Source organism: Diprion similis, chromosome 1, assembly GCF_021155765.1.
Source record: "Diprion similis isolate iyDipSimi1 chromosome 1, iyDipSimi1.1, whole genome shotgun sequence".
NCBI classification, from domain to species: Eukaryota; Metazoa; Arthropoda; class Insecta; order Hymenoptera; family Diprionidae; genus Diprion; species Diprion similis.
Window position 1 is genome coordinate 779686 of NC_060105.1, and position 22125 is coordinate 801810.

The 22125-nt window shown below is 44.6% G+C and overlaps 2 protein-coding genes across 3 annotated transcripts in view; one reads left to right on the top strand and one right to left on the bottom strand.

Moving 5' to 3' along the window:
• LOC124405745 (protein timeless homolog) overlaps positions 1 to 12738 on the top strand; it is a 79363-nt gene extending 66625 nt beyond the window's left edge. Inside the window, exons 15-27 of the mRNA XM_046880916.1 lie at positions 4503 to 4571; positions 4658 to 4745; positions 4853 to 5051; positions 5128 to 5365; positions 5810 to 5910; positions 6869 to 6968; positions 7043 to 7177; positions 10922 to 11134; positions 11212 to 11499; positions 11592 to 11711; positions 11815 to 11946; positions 12271 to 12375; positions 12521 to 12738. Of these exons, the coding sequence (XP_046736872.1) occupies positions 4503 to 4571; positions 4658 to 4745; positions 4853 to 5051; positions 5128 to 5365; positions 5810 to 5910; positions 6869 to 6968; positions 7043 to 7177; positions 10922 to 11134; positions 11212 to 11499; positions 11592 to 11711; positions 11815 to 11946; positions 12271 to 12375; positions 12521 to 12675 (1943 nt within the window). The 3' untranslated portion in view covers positions 12676 to 12738. The remainder of the gene's footprint in view (positions 1 to 4502; positions 4572 to 4657; positions 4746 to 4852; positions 5052 to 5127; positions 5366 to 5809; positions 5911 to 6868; positions 6969 to 7042; positions 7178 to 10921; positions 11135 to 11211; positions 11500 to 11591; positions 11712 to 11814; positions 11947 to 12270; positions 12376 to 12520) is intronic.
• On the bottom strand, positions 1045 to 17577 carry LOC124405786 (odorant receptor 83a-like). 2 transcript variants are annotated; one of them, XM_046880995.1, is made up of 7 exons: positions 16646 to 17577; positions 16122 to 16590; positions 15700 to 15811; positions 15529 to 15636; positions 15268 to 15453; positions 14575 to 15184; positions 1045 to 1054 (listed from the first exon to the last, which is right to left on the bottom strand). In XM_046880995.1, exons 1-6 carry the CDS (start codon positions 17085 to 17087, stop codon positions 15128 to 15130), a joined length of 1374 nt encoding a protein of 457 aa, XP_046736951.1. In that variant the 5' UTR covers positions 17088 to 17577; the 3' UTR covers positions 1045 to 1054; positions 14575 to 15127. The 2 variants fall into 2 exon arrangements, with proteins under 2 accessions (XP_046736951.1, XP_046736958.1); XM_046881002.1 differs by lacking the exon at positions 1045 to 1054 and adding an exon at positions 9041 to 9052 and having other exon boundaries at positions 14635 to 15184.
• Positions 17578 to 22125: the final 4548 nt, after the last annotated feature.

The window sequence follows — 22125 nt, forward strand, 5'->3', positions numbered from 1 at the left end:
GGCTCATACGACCTTTTATCGATTTATTAACTCTCGATAATGGTTCGTTTTGTAATTAGAAAGGATTGCAGCTGGACACTCAGAGAGCAAAAATTTCATCGGAAATGCACCAGGTCCAACAATTTAGGAGATTTTACTTATAGAAATTTTGTTTCTTGAGATCGAATAGCTAGATTTAGACGAAAAAAACGATTAATTACGGGGACTTGGTCCTATTTGGTGGTAAATTCTTGAAATCGAAATCTACCAAAATGCCGGAATTGGTCGCGATCAATTTATCATCCCTGAAAAAGTTCAGTTTCATTGTGAACAGCGTCAATTATATTTTACCATTGTTATTAGAAAAGTCTTGACAAGTTTATCGAGTGATCAAGAAACGACAGACTTATTCTGTTATTTCGTCGAAGCAATATCTGCTTCTTACAGCTGTTGTTACTACAATATCATCATGTGTGTGTGTGTATGTGTCGATTGTTTGCTTCGCTAACTTGTCACGTGCGTCGTCATATATATACGTACCTGATCAACGTGAAATGAATTCAGCCTGATACTTGACGTATATAACAGTTATTTTTTAGAACCTACGGTTTAATTACCACACAATTTATGCTTTCAATCCCATTATACCGAAATATATGTATAAAGTCACGTATACCAAGTGTAGGTATTGCATTGCAAAAGAGAGGAAATTTTTTTACGGTACTTTTGACCGCCCCGAGGCTCGCCAAACGAAGTATCATCGTTATCACTTCACAGCCCACGGCGAGCTGCCCTGCCGGTATTATGCGGTAATATTATCGGCGTAATAAACGTTGCATATAGAGAGAGAGGCGAAAGGCAACGTTGGTCCTCGACGTAATTTGTGAGCAGATAATTATCGCTCGTGCATGGTCGGCCTGGGTTTATAGGTACCTATAGGTACGAGTATTTTCGAATGATACGTGTAGGTATCTGGATCGGGGCGTCGACCCTCGGTCGGAAGGCTGATACCACAGTGTAATGCTGGCTGAAATACGGACTCCATGCAGAGAGAGAGTGCGTACATCCCTTTCGCCTCTCGCAAAGCTTCGGGAGAAGATGGAGACCAGATACACGCATGCCCTTCACCGCGGAGAAAATCACCCGGATAAAAAGCCACTCTGGGAATTGCCAGGGCTGTGCAAAAAACACGCGATTTTATATGAGACAAACGGAAGCTTTCTTCCCCCTCGCGACCATGCAGCAGCAACATGCAGAGTGCTTTGCGGATGAAGAGGGGCAAAAAAGTATAGAGACATTTCAAAGGTCGTGCAGACAAGTTTTTCCACGGTATTTGGACAGGCTTGGTAACTCTCGTCGAACGTTGAAAGAGAATTATTTTTATGTTATACACTTGAAACTAGTCTTGGTTTCCTCTTTGACTAGATTCTGACGCGTGTTTTAGCGTCTAATCGAGAAGCACCGTAGCCAAAGCCTGCGCATCCTGCGGGAACAGCTCAACGAACTTTGAGTTTAGACAGCCGTTGAATCGTCCAGAGCTCGGGGTAAGCAAAACAGAACCGCTAAATATGGTTTATCCTCCTTCAAGTCTTCGCGGTTAAACTCGGAACGATTTGGCGGCTGACTAAACGCAAAGTTTGCCCTTCCTCGTCGTCTCGTTGTAATTCGGCTTGGGTGGGTTAAGTGTGTGTTAAATTTCCCCGCGGGTGGGTAAATTTTCAATCCAAGTACCCAAGTACCACCTGGCTGCAGCCGAGGATCAGGGAAAAACACTTCATTATGAACTGTCAACTTCTTGCGGCTGAATACTAAATGATTTCAATTCCGTTATTCCGACGGTCGATGCGAGCCTCGCGATTCCCGCAACCCCCATCGAGGACATCCCTTTGAACGGAACGCGTCAGACTAATCTTAGGCCTATACTAGCTAAAGCTTTTAAGGTAACATCGGTCCGTTGATCCTCCAGTCCATTTATCTTAGAAAGCAATTAACTACCCAAGGGACAAGAAACCGTGTGTAAAAGACGCCCTGCTTCCCTATCTTCCCCTTTAGTATTCCTAATTGGTCCTTCGTACAACTCGTTAGTAAGCATCTTTGAAATGAAAGCTTTCATCGAAAATTTTCACATCTCTTTGGTCTTTGGGTCCCATGATGTATATACATATAGGAAATATACAAATACGAGCGTTATCGGTGTATGGAAAGGGTTGACTTTGTTTTTTCGCCAACCGAAAGGTCGACGCGTCCCGCTGGTTACGGGTCAGGGGATTTATAACCCTCACGACCGAGAAGGCGGCCAAGTCAGCGCTGCTAAAAAAAAGATGGACGTCACGGGGTTGGGGTGCGGAAATTTTGTATTCACCCAGCATCTCTGGCCAGCACTACTATTACGCTGGTAACTACTTATTCAAACTGGACCGTCTAAACTGCTGGACCGACTACCTTTCCGGTTCTTCGCGGTCTCGGCCCCTCCATCCCGCCTCTCCTCATTCCTTCTATACGTTGACAACCAGGACACGTCGCCGAGGGTTCCGCGCCCTGACCTTTTCTTTCTTCTTATCCATCTCTACCCCAGCTCCTTACTTCGGCCGTCGCTTTATAGCTATTCTCTCTCTCTTTCTCATTTTCCCTCTCTCCAGTCTGGTTCGCCTCTTCCTCGTTATCCGTCGCCAATTTCATACTTCATTTTCCATTCTGCATTTTGCATTTCTCACATTACTGGTATTTGTGTTTGCTGCTGGAATGTTGATACAGCCTCTTTGACTTTATTAGCAACGTGGAGCAACGGAGGCGGGATTTGAGCAACGAACGCTAGTCTGCATATTTATTTAAGCTCGATTTAATCAGTTCTCGACTTTGAAGTTCGTTGAATAGTTTATACCTTAAAAGTTTCGTTTTTTGATCCCATGCGTCCGGTACGAACTTTATTCATCTGGTTCCATGGACGAGCAACGCGGCTAATAAAGTATCGAGATATAATAGCTGGAAAAAAACATTTTGAAATTAATAACGTCACTGCAACGATTCATCTTGAGAGAATCGTTATTTCGTGACTTTAGAATTGTTTGAAATCCAGCAAATCGTGATAAAATAAAACGTAGTTATATTTTGCAATCCAAGTTTCTTCAAACGGCTTCAAAATTCTAAAATAACAGTGAATTTCTTTCCAATACGTTTTTACGATAACCTCACCAATTTCAACCTTGTTGGAAAGAAGATATTTTCGTATATGCAATGTACTACACTTCTATTGTAGTATCTACGCCATTATCCTATCCAAATCTAAGACAGGCAGAGAGAGAGAGAGAGAGAGAGAGAGGGAGGAAAGTAAGAAAAGGAAAAGCGAGGCACATTAAATCACTCTAATAAACCTAATCAAACGAGCAAACAACAACAATCCATTCTGCTGCTCAACCGCTATCGAGCCAATCACATCGAGCCCTGCTCTTTCTACTTCAGACAATCGTGTACTGACCGTGGCTCAAAGAGTTCTAATTTACAAGCTTATGCTTATCGGCCGTCTCATAATCGTAATCGTAATCGTAGTTTCACCGACTTACGGAAGTGGCGATGCGGTACGTACGATAACCGTTTAGTACTTGAACGGGAAGCATGACAACGAATACTGCAGCGGATAATTGCCGTATGAAATATTTCTCTAAGCTATATCTGCTCGTTTGCATTCGCCCTTGTAGTATAAGGTTGGCTGACCCTCGTCTCGGTATCGCGAGTCCTGAATCTTTTACAAGCCTATCCAACCGTTGAGTATGGAATTGTAAATGTTACCAAATTCGCGTATCCGGCATTCGTTCTCCGTGCATTCGAAAGTATGTAACGGGTAGAAAAGACAGAGGCAGGATTACTCGAGAGATCGAGAAGAAAACGCACAAAGGAATTTTTATTCAGGGAATATAACGTCGGAGCCAAAAGTGTATCGAGTAACTGTTCGAAAGATCCAGAACCTACTGACGAGTTTATCGAGTTAAATCTAATTAGGATCATAATTTACCTTGAACCCTTGACGCGTAAATACAATTACAACGTAAACTTGAACTGTCAAATTTTGGCTGTCGAAATAATGGAGCAGAAATTTTAAAACGCGTCTCGAAGCGCGCGTCGCTGGGGTAACGGAATATATAAAGGGAAGAAAATGAGACTGAATTTTGCAAGCTGGGAGAATGGCAACCGTACAACAAATAATACATCATTCATTTAGCTTCAACGCGATACCTCTGCAAATATTTATATACTTCTACATACCTATACATAGAACGTAGGTACTCAGGAGCTTGTGGGCGCGTGTAAACGAGTCAAGTCTAACAATAAGTGCGTTCGCGTACACGCGGCATTGTTGCTGTGCGTACAAGTGTGTGTGTGTTCGAGTTTGCTTTAAGCTACTTCGAAATTGGTTGACGTTAATCGAAGGACTTGGTTAAAGTTAGTAGTAGCAGCGAAATTTGAAATTGTTTGAACTTTGTCGAGGCGTATTACAACGACAATCTTGTTTTCACGTTCTGCTTCAGCTGCCGAGGAGGAACTCATTTCTGGAGGACGTTCTGCGCAGGGAAACAGCCCTGAGAATTCGGAGAACGGTGAGGTTCCATAGTTATACGGATTTAACCTGCGTGTGTACCGTAATTTTACAATCAACGCATTGATATTTCATCTGATGTTACAGAAGACAGTCCCGACGACGAGGAGGACGAAGAATCCGAACAACCCCACGTCGAGGAGACAAACTTCAAATTCACAGACTTCCTCTATCGGTGGGCAGCTCTTTTCTTTCAATTTATAGCGTTTATTTTCGCATTCGAAACAACTTCGTTGAATGCGATAGGATTTTCATGTCGAATAATCCGCTTGACCGAAACAGGTTCGTAAACGTGAAGGTCGTAAAAGCCTGTTCCATACTCCTGAAACAGTTTAAGGAAAATACGACCGATGTTAATCATTGCACGGTTAAACTCCTTCACCGCATTGCCGTAGAGTGTAAAACGCCGGCGATGTTATTCCAGGCATCGATATTCCGAACATTTCAGGAGATATTGACGTCTAAGAATCCAGAGCACAAGGTGAGGATTAGAGACGTGTCATATTCCTGCAGAGTTTTGTTCCATCAACCGCAGTTCGGCGAAATTCTATTTTCAGGAATTGGCAAAGTTCGCTACCTTCATTGTGAGAAAGTTCGCCGAAGTGGCGGAAAAAAATCCCAAGGCCTACATGGAGCTGTTGTTTTGGAAAACGACCCGGGAAGCCACCGAGATGGTCGAAGGCTATGGGGTCGAGGTCGAAAACAAGAAAGTCTCGCGTGGGGTCTGGACGGATACCGAGGAAGATGAGCTTCGTACCCTGTTCATGGAACATCAGACAAAGAAATATAGCGAAGGTAAACCAATGCCCCGCAATCTAAAAATAATGCCTAACGGCAGGGAGAAAGGGAGATAGAATAAAGGAAAAGAAATAATAATAATTCAACGTCAAATAGTCCACAAAACCAAGCCCCGGATCTCTCTCTCTCTCTCTTTCTTTTTCTTTTTCTCTCTTTCTCTATCTCTCGGTCTCCCCCTCATGGTGTTCCCGAGAAAAAATTCATTAATAATTCGTCAGAATTCATTATTTGCGAAGTTTTTATTCTCCTCTTCTCGCTCTATATGTCTACAAGGGTTGACGGGCAGAAGATTAACGACGATACCAGAGAGTAAAATAAAGTTAATGGATAGTGCTAAAAAGTTCTCTCTCCTTTCTCTCTGTCTCATTGTCTCCTTCTCGCTTTCCCTCTCTTTCTCCCTCCCTAAACTTGAAAATTTGTAACGACGGTTTTGTACTTTAGACCTGGTGGATTGGCTCGTGAAGAACATGATCAACGACAACCGCACGAGACGAGGAGTCATCAAGAAGTTGAAGGAGATGAGTCTGATAGTAAATTCAAAGGTGAGTCGACGGCGACGTCTTTGTACTCGAAACTCCTGGACTAGACACTAGACGGATCTCGCCGAGATGCTTGAAAACAAGGGAACCTCGATTAGCAGACTAAGCTTTCGTCTCGAAGGTCGCAACTATATCCTCCGAAAAGCTCGACTCCTCGACTCCCGATCTGGCAAAGTGCGCTTCTGAGTATCTTTGAAAATTTACATCCCATCTGCATCTTTAGGCGATAACATTCGACCCGTTGGTAGTTCTTTTTCTTCTCGGCCTCGACGACCCGCACGTTCGCTACTGCTCGCTGCTATCATTAGAGCCAGCCAAGCGACTGCTAATTGCGGCCTTGCCGCCTCCTCGCGAATTGATAAGTGGAGCAAGCAGAGTTGCGGTTTCATTCCGAATTGTTACCTGACGTCAAAAATAAATTTAATTTAATTAACAACAGCAGTTTGGGGATCGTTGGATTTATACGTTTTCTTTTTCATTTTCTTTTTTTCTTATAATTTACCTAATCCAAGTCGAATGCCGCCGTGAAAACGATGGAGAAAACAATTTGGGGGGGGGGGGGGGCGATGAACTCTCTACACGATGAAAAAGTTTCAGGGGTTGAGAATTCCGATTGAAATTATATAGGTATATTATATATCTATACGATGCGCTGGGCTTTTAAAGACGCGTTAGCCTACTTCCGGTAATATTATATACCATATAGATGATTTATTGTTACCGGCTCAAGTTTCTGCCCCTCGCCGGGTTGGGATATTGACATCGATTTCTCTAACTGCTGGTTTCACTCGGAGGGTGTAATAATTTTTTTCGAAATGAACTCTCCGAAATAGGTATATTAGCCACGTGATGTCTTCATAGTTGGTGGTAGTTTTCTCATGGTTGTAAATATCCAAAGACTTCTCCAAGCAAACTTGTAAAACAATTTCGAAACAGATTATAAAAATCTCTGAAATTTCAGGCAGTGCGAAACGAAGTGCAGAAGAGATTGCCAAAGGAATGGAGCGAGGAGGAGAAATCTCAGCTCGCGGAGATCTGGGAGGTGGTGAAGGACGACAATGGTAAGTTTTTCAGTCGCAATCGCGGGTGTGCGAATGCAAATTGCATTAATGAGCTCCTATTCTCTTCTCCATAGATCCGATCGACATGATATACACAGAGCTGAGGGTAAAACGTCCAAAGTCAAAGATCAAAGATAAGCTACTCGAGTTGGGACTGGCCAAGGATCGCAAGGAGCTACGGAAGAAACGCATCCTGAAAAACGTCTCCGGTGAGTCTAAGTGACGCTTGATTTTCTCCCATCCGCAAGAGCAAAAACGGACCCAACCAAACCTGCTGCATCCAATCTAAAGCCCAAATCCTAAATCCTAAATCCAACCCGACTCCTCTCCCCATTCAATTTCATTCGCGTCTCTTACTTCTGCGCCACGGTCGCCGCTCTATTCGACTGTCTTGTTCAATCAATTCTCCCGTAACCTGATTGTCAAGGATTGCGTGGAATGAACCAACTTCCGTCAGGGATGAAAAAGAATAAAGGGTGTTGAGGAAAGATGGAGAGGCTGAGAAAGATGGGAACAAAACCGGGGTTCACTGCCGATCAATTTACAGACGACGTGGAGTGCAGGGTGCGTCGCCTCGTCCGTTATACACACCCTGGTGCGCCTCATGCTTCTTGCTGCTCCTACCGGGGCCGCATCTCTTCGTTATTTCTCACCTATTATACCGGAAATAACCTCTTTCTTGTACTTCTGCAGAATAATAATCTTCGCCGGTTTATGTGGGATTCATAGCGGACGAAAATCGTTTGAATGTGCCTTTGCTTCTTTTTTTTTTTTTTTGGGGGGGGGGGGTAATATATTCAAATTAATTATGAAGCGTGACCGTATTGTAATCGATACCGTAGGGGTGGCGAAAAATAATGGGCATTGATGAAGAAGAAAATAAATGAAGCGCCTGCACTCGAATAGAACTCATCTAGCAATGAGGAGTTTAGGTAGAGAGTTGTTCGAATTTTCCTCGCAGAGAGCCTCTTTGCACCCATTGGCGGCAGGTCCAGGAGCGTTTCTTGTTGCTTTGCTACGTTCACTGGATCGGTGTTATTTCATCCCCCAGCCTCCGCCTCGTTTCTTAAGTGACTCAATTTGAATATTTCATTACAACGTACGCAAATGGCTCTTATACTCACCTCCGATGCCTTTGTCTATACCTCGACGGTTATGTCGCTGGCACGTCTAAGTGCACAGCTATACCTACGCGCACTATAAATATGTTATATGGGATATGGGGACACGCACCCTAGCTATTCGTAATGTACCCTCTGAGGCATTACGATGCGATCGAGTTATTTCCTCGACAGTCGAGTATTCGGTTGCACGACATTTAAATTTGTAGTTCTCTGCTCTGCAAGATTTCAAGTGCTTAAGTTAAAACGTATCGTACTTTCTATTTTTCTCGTTTTAACGGGCGGGACTTTTCTCATCCGATTGAAACTTTTTCCACCAAAGGGAGTATGTATGAACGTATATGTATATTTTATATTCTAACCCCGGACCGTTAACCGGTTCTGCTTATCGTGGCCGTAATTCGTCTGTGGCTACCAGCTGGTCTTATCGACATACGAATAAAGAAAGTTTTCTTCGGTTTTGCAATCGCTGGAAGAAAGTGATCGACGAATTTCTTACGAATCCTTTGTTCAACGAGGATACACTGCCGCGCCCTTAGGGCGATAAGCGTCTATTGAATCCAAGAGAAATTAAGATCAGATTTTAAGAAAGCCAAACTGTTTATATCCAGACTTCGGGATTTTCTTTTTGCACACAGATGCTGAAAGTATTGAATTTCATAAATTCTGTCTTTTTTTCTACTCTTCTTGTCTTTTAGGTTGACGTAAACGAGAAGAGCCGCGGAATGAGGGGAAGAGAATTAATCGCCCAAATGTCAGTCAGAGTCAAAGGATCATGCTCTACGACTAACTGCTGCATGGGTGGCGTTGGCGAAACGTTCTCTTTCCTCCTTTTCCCCCCCGCCCGCTAAAATGAAATTCTTCGAAGCATTCCTCTTCGACACGGTTTACACGGTTCTTCTCTCAAAGTACTGTGCAGTTGCTCTTTTTCCTTCCCTCCTTCCCTCTTTCCTTCCGATCGTCCTTTCTTCCAAGTTCATTTCATCCCCCCCTCCGTACCTTACGTGAAATTTGCCGGAAACGTCACTCTTTATTATCATTATACATTTGATTCATTCATTTCATTCTCACTTGGTGAACGCCTATTGCGCCCAATAACACTCAGCGAGCAGAATCGTTTCCACGTCTTTGGTATTTGAACTATTCGAACGCAGGTCTCCCTCGGGTGGTTAAGCCCTCAGAGGAACTCCCTCTCATCTTAGCCGCCACTTACCTCTTCCCACCGAAGACGTGGAAGGGCTGTCTAGCCCCTGAGCATATCGAGCACCCTGCACACCCGTCAACCGCGAACCATTATCTAAACCGGCATTCGGGGTTTATTTATCGAACCGGTAAACTTTTGACGCACGAAGACGATAAATTGCCGTCGTACTCATCGGATTCTCTTATGCTACGGTAGGAAAGCGAGAGAGGGAGGAAAAAAGAAATTGAATTTTCCCCTTCCTCGAAGCAATACTTTATATGACACTTTTTACATGAGAGAGAGAAGGGCAAACTTTGATGCGAAAATGAATGCCCGTGTCCTTGTGCTGTGTACGCGGATACCAAAGCTGAAACAAATTTGGAAATTCAGAATTTCGTATTGCTGTATTTTTTTCAATAATCAATCAAGTATTCCGACAAAGACTACAAATTTCATTATTTTATATACGAACTTTCGTACCGAAGAGAAAATTTTCTATATGTAAAAAATTTTAATAATTCTCGATATGAAAGTTTTCCGTAACTAGTGGGTGAGTGAAATTGACGGGATGCAGATGATTTATGGCTCAAGAGGTCGCACTCCAGTAACTGGGTAGGTTCAATATTAATGGTTAGAGTTGGAGTTAAGTGGTAAATTATGGAACTCCGTTGTTCTTTTTAGTTTTTTTTTTTTTTTTTTTGTACTGTTACGTGAATGTTTTTGTGTGGATTGAATTTGCACGGGGCCGAGGACGCTCGGAATGTTGGTTAATAATAAATTTTCCCTTTTCCCCGCGGGGGCAGAGAGACAGTAGATCTCGTTTATACCAGCATCCGTCTTTAGTCTTTCGTAATATTCTAGTAACTCGATTTAACGTTAACACAGGAATGTCTCTGAGCCCACGTCCACCTTTCTATTATATGTTTAATCTTTCGGGGATATTTCCGAGAGTTCATTGAAAGCCTTATTCTCTCTCTTCCTTTCCGTGTCTTGAGGTTAGATTCGATTTAGTACAATATACAGTCGCATCTACTATGGCAAAATAAAGATAAATCAATGAAGTAGGCGTGGAAGTTGGAGTTTGAGTGAGCTGGAATTTGCCGCTCAAGAAAAAATGTTCTTGAAGCCCCGACCTTTTCCACTTTATTTATCGCTACAGAATGGTTGAATCTACTGAATAGGTGGGTCAACTTTCTGAGTGGAAAAATTCTCCAATGCTGCGTAGCAAGTTAATTTTAGCACCATTGTATAAGTAATTTCGCCCAACGAAATTTAACCATTACCCAGTTTAGCGAGAACAGTAATGTGCTTTTTTCGACATATGAATATGTCACCCTCCAATACCCTCGTTACATTTTTCATACTATTTTTATTCTTCTCCTCGTACATATACGTACATACATATATGTACATGCGAAAGCACTTATGCGAGAATCCAATTACATCACGGTCTTGAGTTTCGTATACATCAGGGATATTGTTTTTCGCTCCCATATCCAGTACGTACTTGTTGATATGCTTCAATGCATCGTATTATTATCAATAATATTGGTACGAACCTCTCAACTGTGTTGAGGTGATATTTGATAGTAATGAAAATCAGTAAATCTATCGCCGTCGTTACATTAAACACTTTATGTAATCTCCAGGTAAATCCAGTGGCGGAACAAGGTCTGGAAGCGATTCGGAAAGCGACCGTGACAATGCCGAAGATTCCGCCGACTCCTTGACGAACGGTGTCATTCTGACGGTACGGTCGAAACCCAAAAAGCGCGTGCTAATTCCGAAATCGAAGAGGCAGCCTAGCATCGTGTACACCAACGCTCAGCTCACTGGCCTCCTAAAAGACGTCATTGAGAAGAGTAAGAATCCAATTGTTACTTCTCTCGCGAAGAAAATTTATACGACAGTGTTGTGGGTGCTCTTTTTTTCTGTCTAGACGGGACGCAGGATGCCTTGGAATGGCTGAAAGAGGCACTTGAGGACGTTCTCGAGGATCGCGACGAAGAATCGAGTGAAGGTGTCCCGTTGGTACCAGTAACCGACTTTGCAAACGCGGCCATGGACTCTCCGAGTTTTCAACGGCTTCTACGCGCCCTGGGAATCGCGCCACCCGCCGACGAGCAAGAAACTTACTGGCGCATTCCGTCCAACATGCTAAGTTCCACCATCCGAAAGCGAATCGAGCTCATCGCTGATGCTCTGGATGGTAAACTCGTCGAAGAAGGTTCGTTTCAGTTCGCCGAACCGTTTTTGCCGACCTCTAGGTAACCCCCTCTGATATTTTTATACTTTTTCATCTTCATCTTTTTTATTCAGAGAATTCCGAACCCGTCGCTCTGGAGCCGGTCAATGAAGAAGACGACAGCGCCGACGAAGGTGGTGACGTCTTTGAGAGCGTGAAAAAATTTTTTGCCCCGAAGTCCAACAGTTACGAAGGTTTGTCAGACTGAATGCAGCTCCAATTTTAGTATCTAGGCAACAAAATATTAATGCAAGTGTAGGTTGCCTTCCAATGATAATCACCTTGTTCCCAACGCAGTAGGAGATTCGACTTCGAATAGGAGCGGGAATGACTTAGGTAAAATAGCAAGGAAAGGGACCGTCTCGGAACCAGAGGAACACGAAACTCAGGAAGTGGTCAGTGTCGACAGCGACAGTGTAGCTACGGTCGGTGAGTAGGAATGGAAGTGTTACCCTCGGGGGAAATCGGGACACGTTTCTTCTTTTCCTTTGACGATCTTTCGAAAGGGCAGTAGAAGGATTGTTTCCGCGTTAGAAACTCTCTACCGGTGGAATCGATAATGAACCAGTGAATTAAAAAGCTCGTAAAGACCCATTAGTTGGTACAACCCTTGATGGTTCAAACATTCGCAATTAAACTAACAAGTCACATTGTTCCAAAGTAAAGATAAACTCTTCAAACCCGCGAAGACGGCTGTAACGGTGCTGGTGATGATGATTATGTCTGCGTAACGGTTAAGTAATCAAATTTCAGATGGTGAGTGGAGCAGAACAAACAACAGTCGTATCAAAGCTTCGATTCTGGATTCAGATTCTGAAGTTGAAGTAAGCAGGGAACGAGAAGAAACAATCGTTTCGGGTAATGTCTATTTGGTCATACTAATATACTGAAACATATCGTTTGAAAGAACATCGAGTTGAGTAGGACTCTGACAATATTCCCATCGTCAGTTCAGTCATCCGTGGTACAATTACTAATCGACTATGGTTTCGCCCGTTTGTAGACGAGGCCAAGCGAGTTAGATCCGATAATTCGGACATGGAGTCACCTGTGGTAAAGAAACGACGTTTGGTAGACAGCGACGACGAGATGGACGAAGGTACGGTTCAGGAACCAAAGCCGCAGCGGCAAATCATGATTAGTGATGATGAGGACTAGTCGTGTTTACAAATGTTAATTCAATAACGCTATCGATCGTTAAATAAAATTCATTTCTTCAGATCCCTCCTGTCCGTCCATTGACCGCACGCCGTCCCGTTTCCATTGCACCTATCTGAGTTTCACCCTCGAACGCTGCTGCCATCTCACGAGTTTTTTCTAGCGAAGAAGTCTCGGCTGATCTTCGCTATCGTAGGATAAAGCCGGCGATAATCTATACCCGATAAAATATTGGTGAAGAGAAATTGAGCAAGTCAGCCAGTGCGTAAGTATCAATCAGTACATGAAAATGCAAAGGTGTCAGTCTCGCCAGGTATGTACTGTGATTCCCTTATTTTCATACACCGTACCGGCGGTGCTTTTCATGAAAGGTTACAAGATCCTCATTGAGGTGGGTAACGTCGTGACCGTGAGAGTCCTGCTCGCCCGGGTACATTGGATTTAACCGTTAAGGGTATCGAGAGAAAAACAGTTCCCGAAAGGCGTCCACATTTCGCCAAAGAGCCACAAGGCGAACATGTCGGCTAGAAGGCGGTGCCGACTCTGCTCTCGTCTCGATCCTCGCTTCGGGTGCTCTGCTTCCTCCTGATTGCCTGATACTTGGTTAGCCAGCGCGGATGACTTTGCGTCTTTTGATGGGCAGGTGAGTGGCTCCGTTGCGGGTGTCAATGATACACCGTCTCGTAGTCCAGGCCTCAGGGCCGACGGAGATGACGCTGAGGACGCTTTGGTGGAGGGCCAACTTCTACGTGATTCACACGTGACGCATACCGATCTCTGCCTTAGAGAGCCCGCATCCCGCGGATTCTCAATCGGGAGATCAGGAGGCTCAAGGAGCCTGAGAGTTGGCGTCCCTCAACTTCGGGACGCGCTGTGCACCGCGTTTAAACATCCGTGGACCCCCACCCCGACTTCGGTGCCGAGTGTAACGTTGGATCTACTAGTCACTGAGGATCTACTTGGAGAAAAGGCGTGACGATGACACTGGACCGGGTAAGTAGGCGCCAATAACGGGCGAGAGACAACCACGTGCATTCGGCAGTCGCCTACAACGTATCAGGAGCTCAGGAAACCATCGGAGCTCAACTCGATCTCCTCTTAACTCATGCTCTCCTGATCAAAGCGCGGGTTTCGTACACGGTTGTGGGTGGCCCTCGGTCTGCCGACCAGCGATCGAGATGCGTGGGGGGAGTGTGATTGTGAGAATCTTTCCGTTCAGGTATCAAAATAAATCACAAGTAATCACGACTTTGCGCCTGCTTCATGTTCGCTTGCGAGAGCCCAAAACTGTTATATCGGATAATCGATTGTTTCGAGTTACTTAAAAAAAAAATTCGTCTCGTTATTCGATCGTGACTATATCGTTGGGTGATTATATAATTGTAAGAATAATGCGTAGTAACAAACGCGCGGTTTTCTATGTTTAGCACTTGAACAGTTAACCTGCGCTCTGCGGACCTACGTATTGCATTTGGAGTCTGTGTAAACGTTTGTCTCCATCTATCGTCGATTTGGTTACCTGCGCCAATGGGGTTGGATATATTGAAAGGTGATAAGTTAGTTATCAGCTTTATTACGAGAAACGTGATTTCGTGAGTCGTATATTTCAACGTGTTGACAACAGTCGGTCAGTAGGCATGCTGGACTCTCTTAAGCTTTGAAAAGCTTCAACCAAAAAACTAAACAAATTATATTTCTACATTAACCCATATTGCTAATTTATTTTCAATGTACTGAAAATAAGTTTTCCCGAGGCTAAAAAGATTCAGATAATCAACAAATTTGCGTTTCCACGATCATTGATATACAGTAACTATTTTAGATCCATACTTGGTACGTATTTTACCAGATTTATAAAACGCAATGCTACAATCTACACACCTGAAGCTTCTTCTCCACCGTCAAACGCTCAGATGTCTGCCATATACCCAGGTGTTAGAGGTTGGATCGTTCCTCAACGAGCCGACGCGCGACGCATCAATGCCGAGGGCAAAGCCAGAGCAGATCCGGGTGCGTCGAAACAGGTGATCACGCACGCCAAGTGCGCACCGGGTGCGCGAGTCATCTGCGGCGCGTCGCCTTTTTACCAGGATATCAGGGCACGCGAGGAGCCGTTCCGTAAGCAACGTAACGAACGAACGAGCGCTTGCGCTTGTCCCTCTATCTCTGCCCCATGCGATCGCTGCTGCCGCTGGGCTGGCCTCGGGCCGACCAGCCACTTTCGACTTCCACTTATTGCCGCCACGTTCGACCCGCCCTGGCGTTTGTCACTGGCTCTGCTGCAGTAGTAGAGGCATGTATGACAGTATAGCCAGTCTCGATTCACACTGATATCTGGCGCTACGTCTATTACGCTGTATTTATACTTTGGGTTTGTAGTGATCTATACGCTAGTAGACTTTCCAAACTTGGAGATTATGATTTATGTGTTTTTTTTTTCTTTTTTCCGAAACTATTCCGCACCGACTTCTCGCAGCACTGCTGAATATGAGAATGCAGCGCTGACCACCTGGAATATCCGTTACTCACAGTTTAACCTGGTTCCTTACTATGCATTTTGATCATACAAAGTGATTACAATAATTCACTTACTGCACGATAAGTTCGTAACGAAAGAACGTAGAAAGGCCCCCCGGTTAATTGAACGTGCCGTTGAGCTCTGACCATTATTTCACGCACGAGAAATCCGATAGATTTTCTGTACGATGCAGAGTCTTGCTCATCGATAGTCATAGATTCCCAACCAGAACTGTAAGTCGAATCGCTGACTTTCAGCCCCTGAGGGTAATTAGAAACCAATTACTCTCTGAAGTATGCGTGTTGCGTTAGGTAGTGATAAGCATGAATGCATACCAATGTCGTCATCTGATCGGCGTAGTAGCAAAAACAGAATAGCTGAGCAAAGCAGGAGCCGATGTATTCTACCATACTCCAAACTCTTATCACGTTCGCAATATCCCCCTAAGTTACAGATTGCAAAAAATAATCAACGATTCTTTGGAAGCCATTTGATTACTCGATTACCTTCAGCTTCAAGGTCATTACTTCAAAGGAGACCAAACAAAGTATGCCGATGGTTCCGATACACTGGAGGAACATCACCGGGCTCGTGATGTTTTGCAAGCTTGTCAAAAATCTGTAAAAAAATTTTAAGCTGTTTTCTGCAAACAACCTCGAACACGGAGTAAAATAATTTTAGTGTTAATACAGTCACGGCAAGAATCTTAGTTGTCGAAACGAAAATTTTCATTGCAACAATAGCAGAGGTTTTGCAAGCATGAATAACTAACGCAAGTAGAGTTTCAATGTAGCAAACCCGTTAGTTGAGCATGCAAAATTGTGGCTGTTGCAACTTTTCTTGCTATAACTAAGTTGACACTAAAATTTACCATTTTACCGAATTATTTTTTTTCCGCGTATCTGCTAATACAAGATTAAAAACTCACGCCAAAATAGCGTCGTGATGATTCTTGCTACGGATTAGTTTATTCCTAATGAAGGCAAACGTCAGCGTTTTTTTCTCCGAAGACGTCGTGGTTGGACAGCCATGCGACTTGTCTACCAATGAATAATTTAGGTAGCTCAATTGGGCGCATATCATCATCACCAACGTCAGGAAGAATATATCATACGCGATGCTCCCGATGCTGGAAGCAAGGCTGCCCAAAACTTGGATCAGGTAAACGTATCCGTAGACTTCGACCCGAGTCAGGTCCCACGGACTCCAGCTCTTGTACGGCAGAGTTCTGTCGCTCATCGCCAAACTAACGTCTATTCTGCTCAGTCTCCACTTAAAAAACAACGGGTTCAGGCACCAGTGAATGATCCCGTAGGTGACGCCGATGATCCACACGTAACTGAATCGTACGGAGCTCTTCCGCGCGGCATTCATTTGATTCTGAAGTTGCGAGTAGTCTGGAAGTCGAACGAGTTAGTCAGAATTCTCTTTCGAATTCGAATTCGGCCTCACCTTCGTCTGTTTCGCTAATTTCCAGGCTGAGATAGTAGCAATCCTCGAGTTGTCCAACGAGCTGTATAACGTCCCGAACCCTCCATGCCAAGTAGACCCACTTGACGAATCCGATCAAGTGAAGCCACAAGGAACTGGCACATGATACAGCATTCGCAAGATCCGGAGCTGTCCGAAGTTTCATCATCTCCGAAAATCCTATCATGAAGTTGCACGTCAGGAACATCGCCGTGCTTGTAACTATAAGCATGCTTTGCCACTTCGGCGAGCTGGCGTCCAACTCCCACATTCGGAATAATTTCAACAAGCGTTTAGTGTGGTCAAAGTATTGACCAAAGGACACGTCGAGCTTTTCGCTTTTCTTCCTCCCAGCTTCCATTGCCTTGCGAATATCGTATCTGCCTCCGAGGTGGGATCCTTCCATTTCGATAAAAGCTTCCATGGAATCAAAGAACGAGAGAAAAAACTCAACGATGGATCCAGCGGGCAATTGTATCGCGTGAAAAGAAACGCCGCCGAGCGTCGAAGAACCGGGTTTCGCGTGTCGGACGCGCGCTGCGGACGAGAGGTGAGAGACGCGGGTACCGAGAGTCCGGGAGGCGACTACCCGGGGGATGACGTAACCCGTGTAATTGTCGACTGTACACAGGCCCGGAGAGCAGCGATGACTGGAGCTGGCTGGCCCACGTACCAGCTTACTAACGTACACGAGCACAGAGACGACGAGGGCGAGGACCCCGCGGCCAGGATGTCCTCGCTTTCTTCTCTCCTCCTCGGCCTATCTCTCTTCTCCGATGCTTCAAAGATCGAGGACTGCGGCGATAGCTAGGTACTCGACAGGTTCGAAGCAGCGACTTGATTCTCACTTGAACTTCAGACCTGTGGAACTGACGGATGGGTTGCGAATTCGGGCGTTATATTCTGCTCCATCTTCAGTGCTGGGTACTTCCCACATCTTTGAGACTGGCTAGAGCACCCTTTTAGCGGAGAACTATCATAATGGATTCTTTAATCACCCGCGAGCTGGGGATACAGGTTATAGATAATTCACGAGTGAAACGGGTTCTCTCTAATTAGACCGTGTTCATATTGCAACTTTGACTCATGGTGACTGTTCAATTAATAACGAGAAAATACCAAGTGCCATTTATTTGTACATCTAGATCAGACTGTGTTGTTGCAATTGTCGGGTCAGTTTCTAGGCCGCTTTCATTACTCTTTCGCCTAAGCAATTATTATCATATTCCGAAGGCACATCGTCAACGAAGTGGATTTAATTACACCGATCAATTCGCGGGTTGTAAAAGTTTCTCTCGGGATGATTGAATCGGTGAAACGGAATGATGTTTGCGGTACAGAATGCTTTAATCAAAGGGCAGATCATCAATTAGTTTCTGTAATCAATTTGTTACGGAATTTGTAAACAGGTACGCGTACATATACAACGCAGATACGTGCGATTGACGCGTTTGTAAACTGGGATCGCAAATTTCCAACTTAATGGTGAACCGAAAGCGAACTGAGCGACATTCAATCGGTTTTGAAAAGCTTGTGCGCGTATTTTTCCTATCGAATTGAACGTATACAAAAACCTGGGTACACGCCGAATAATTAATCATAGATCCACAATCGTTCTGCTTCAGAAAAACGAATGGTGAATAAACATTACATCTAAGAGGTCAGCAAGCAGTTTCTTCACTACCGTGTAGCTGCCCGGTAGCCTCGCTTCCTGCAACTCATCGCAGCTAAGGAATAGCTGGATCCAGCCATCCGCCATATTGGTGGGGGACTCGGTTTTCGGGAGTATCGAACGTTGCCCTCCTCTTCCTCTCTCCTCCTCCACCTCCTCCTCCTCCTAAGCCAGCATTTTGCGTCACGTCGTCCCGCGCGACGAACAACGAACGAACTCCACGTGGCTGATGGTGCCCTGAAGCCAACGTTGTCCAAAGCGTTGCCAAAATTCGGCAGTGATTGATGGTTCTTAAAGCGGGCCAACTTGCCCCGCGATCCAGGGCGCCGAACATGGAGCCTCCGCCAACGATACACCTCATTATAAACCAAGCACGCCTCTTATAGTCGTATTCCTTCGGCCCCTCGTTCCTCCACATCGGGTGTAGCAATACCAGAGGTTCTCCGTCACACGATTTGACCAGGCATTCATGGACCAACGGAAATGAGAACCTGTTCTATCCTCCCGTCTCACTTTGAAGATTTTCCTCTCCTCCTCTTCCGACGATCGATCCAATGCTACGGTTACGCGGTCTAATCAGTCGAGTCTTCGAATCTTTCGGAGTACGATTAATTGAGTTGCTTTAGAGAACAATCAGGATATCCGATGTGAAATCAACAAGTACCGGAAAAAACCGTATGAATATAATAGTAACTTGGACAAATAAACCAGCGCGATAGACAGTTTAAAATCAATTTACATGACATTTTTGAAATGACGAAGAATAGGATTTGGTCAGTTTACGTGAGACTTCTTCGCCAGTAATTTCCTATTAAAATAGCTAAGTGGTTAAACTAGATACTTATCAAAATTTGAACACGAATGATTTTGTACACCATTTTTCAAGAATTACCCTAACATCAAATGCGAGTTTTTCAAAGAAGAAGCTTTTCAATTATCTCGAAAAAAGCTGCAGGTACGGACGCATGTGTTTACGAGATGCATAAAGGCTGCAAGCTCAGCGTTCTTAGGGTATCAAAATCATGTGAAGCTGACAGAGTTCAATACTTTGCATTATTATGGTATCTAACTGATTCCGGTAGATTGTACTTTGCATATTTTTATTCTTCAGCTCGATACTTGCGAATGTTTTCTCTCTCTCTCTCTTTCTCTGTGCTTAGATGACTATCTTTATCGTTCTGCGGTGTCTCTCGCGAGCGTAAGATTTCGAAACCGTTCTATTCGGCAGCCGAGAACCGCCCGCGAGCTTAGAAGCCAAGAATTTCGCCAGGAGTGAAAGAGTGTCGATCTCGCTGCGGAGGGAGCGTAGGGGGAGGCCCCCCAGGTGAGCCGCCTGGAGCCGCCTCTTCGCAGCGCTGTTTTCCGCTTCCGCAGCAACATGCATGCCGCTTTATTAACAACAATTAACATTCACGCGTTGTTTATTCGCGCCTTTTCAAACTCAAAATAATATGCATGTACACGCGTACTGCAGGTGCGCTAACTTCGCTCTTTATTGTTATACCTGAACGCAAACCCAGCAGTTCACCTATAGCGTACACATTTAAGTATGATTAGACATTAACGGAGTAGCTTCAATTTATCGCGTCTTTCACCTCGCTAATTCTACAGCACTGACGTAATCCCCACAATCGCAAAGCATCACACAGACTCAAGTTCATTTATCCATCAAGTTGTTACGAAAAGTTTTCATACATGTTCGTGCATACGTCATACTTACAACGTTTTGCCGAAAATCATTCTTCAAACCGTTTCCATTTGTGTCAACGCTGATTCTTGCCGAGAGATTAACTTTCATACCACAAAGATTCCAACTCCTCTACCTCTACCGAAAACGGAAGAGGACGAAGAGGATTACGAAGAGGGAAATCGCACGAAGCCACGCGCCGCCTACCCAGGAGCCATGTTGCAAAAAAGGTAGCCACCCCGGCTCCCCACCATCAATTTTTCCCGAGGGAAAGTAAGAATAGGTGAATTCGCTGATTTAGAGGCCTTTGTTTCACGACTTAGGGACACATTGGGGAGTTGCAATCATGGAAGAAGACTAGATGATGGAGAATCAAATTTCACATCAATCAATCATTCGATGAAGTTCGATATGCAATCTAAATATCAAGAAAAAAATGGCGTTACTTTAATCTGATCGATAGCAGGGGGCCGTTAATTCGATGTAATTATCTCTTTGAAGATCCTTTGATGTCTACTAATGAATCCTGCCCATCGGGATTAATAGCTACTCGCATGAAACTTCTGCGGACCAGGCGGACTAATTTACGTACGCGTGTATACTTATCTGCTGACGGGTCCCGAGGGATCCGTACAAAGCGGCGGCCATCCGTCGAGCTCCGCTGGTACCAGGCAAGCAGCCAACCGTCGTCGTCGAGGATCGTCGCGAGGTCGCGTCATCATCGGGAAGAATCGAGCTTAGCTCTCTCACTGTCTCTCTCTCTCGCTTTGATCCCAAACCTTTTGAGCACAAATTGGACCATTAGTTTGGCAAAATTCATCTATGTACATACATTCAATCCTATCGACATGTGTAGGCGACGCATCAATTATTCAAACGCTGATGAATCTGTCCGAGCTTTTTCGTTCTCTGACGGCATGACGGCATTCCGCGCTTTCGTTTGAACTTCTCAGGGCAAAGAGAAAAAAAATTTAATGCAACGACCGGCTTCCATCCTTCTCGTCAACGTAGCCAGTGCATATTCTTGCCTTCTCCGTCTCGCGCACAGCTGCAGACAGCCGTAATCGCTGCCAAGCTCGACGCACACACGGAGGACGCTGTCGCGCGATTTCGATACTCGGGTGAAGCAGGAGCGACCAGCGCAACGGACATGAATTCCTGTTACAAAGATTTACCGGTCTTCGGTTATGTTTGATGCACCATTGTGTTTCTGCTTACGGTAGGTTAGTTGCATTACGAGCGTCACGCGCGACGTCAGCCCCTCGCGTAATCGGGTGACGACGTAGTTTCGGAGTTGGGGGCTCGTCATCGGAGAATTTTACTCTTGGACGAGCTTCGGCTTTGCTCTCCTTCGGAATCCACGCCGAAGCTGACGCATCGTTACCGAATGCATATACAATTTTACTGGGACAAACACCAGCGCAAAGTATGTGATTCAAATTGTCATTCAGCATAGGATTGAAATTAGATAATCGATTATTATTCCTTCCGCATGTTCACCCGCACTTTGAATGTATCTCATTGAATAAGAGATCGCGATTCCCATTTTATCTTGGGAATAGAGAATAGTTTTACACCCGAAAAATATCGTAACTATAGTTTATCGATCATGAAATTGACAAATTTTCACGACTTATTATGTCAGCCGTTGAAATACTCGGAAATACTATTCTAACGGCTGAAATCACTCTTTGCATAAACAACAAATAGTTAAAATAATAATTTTTAATCTGAGTGACTCGACTACGAGCAATCGAACTTATTACATCGAATCGCTACAAACTTGAAACCTGAAACCAACAACATTATCATATTGTTTGAACTATAACAAGCGACCTGTTTCAACTCCGAGGAGCGCGTTTATCGCCGGACGTGATGATGTAATAAATGTTGGCGGACGACCGCTGGCGTCGATCGTTCATCGTCAGTTCGGCATACGTCATCCGAGTCAGCTTGCGGCTTGGGCAGCCCAGATAGTGGCGTCAACGCCAGAAGGAAATGCGACAAGCGAACAGTATCCGAACCAGGCGAGCACAACCAACGGGGAGCTGGTCCGTGTTGGTCGGCCTTCGCGGTCTAGCCAAGCACCGAACGTTTTCACTG

Excerpts from the sequence above, each read along its gene's own strand:
- LOC124405786 (XM_046880995.1), bottom strand. The coding sequence starts at position 17,087 with ATGGAAGCTTTTATCGAAATGGAAGGATCCCACCTCGGAGGCAGATAC. Across the intron at positions 16,591-16,645 it reads AATTAGCGAAACAGACGAAG|ACTACTCGCAACTTCAGAAT; the intron begins GTGAGGCCGAAT and ends TTCGACTTCCAG. Across the intron at positions 15,812-16,121 it reads CATCACGACGCTATTTTGGC|ATTTTTGACAAGCTTGCAAA; the intron begins GTGAGTTTTTAA and ends ATTTTTTTACAG.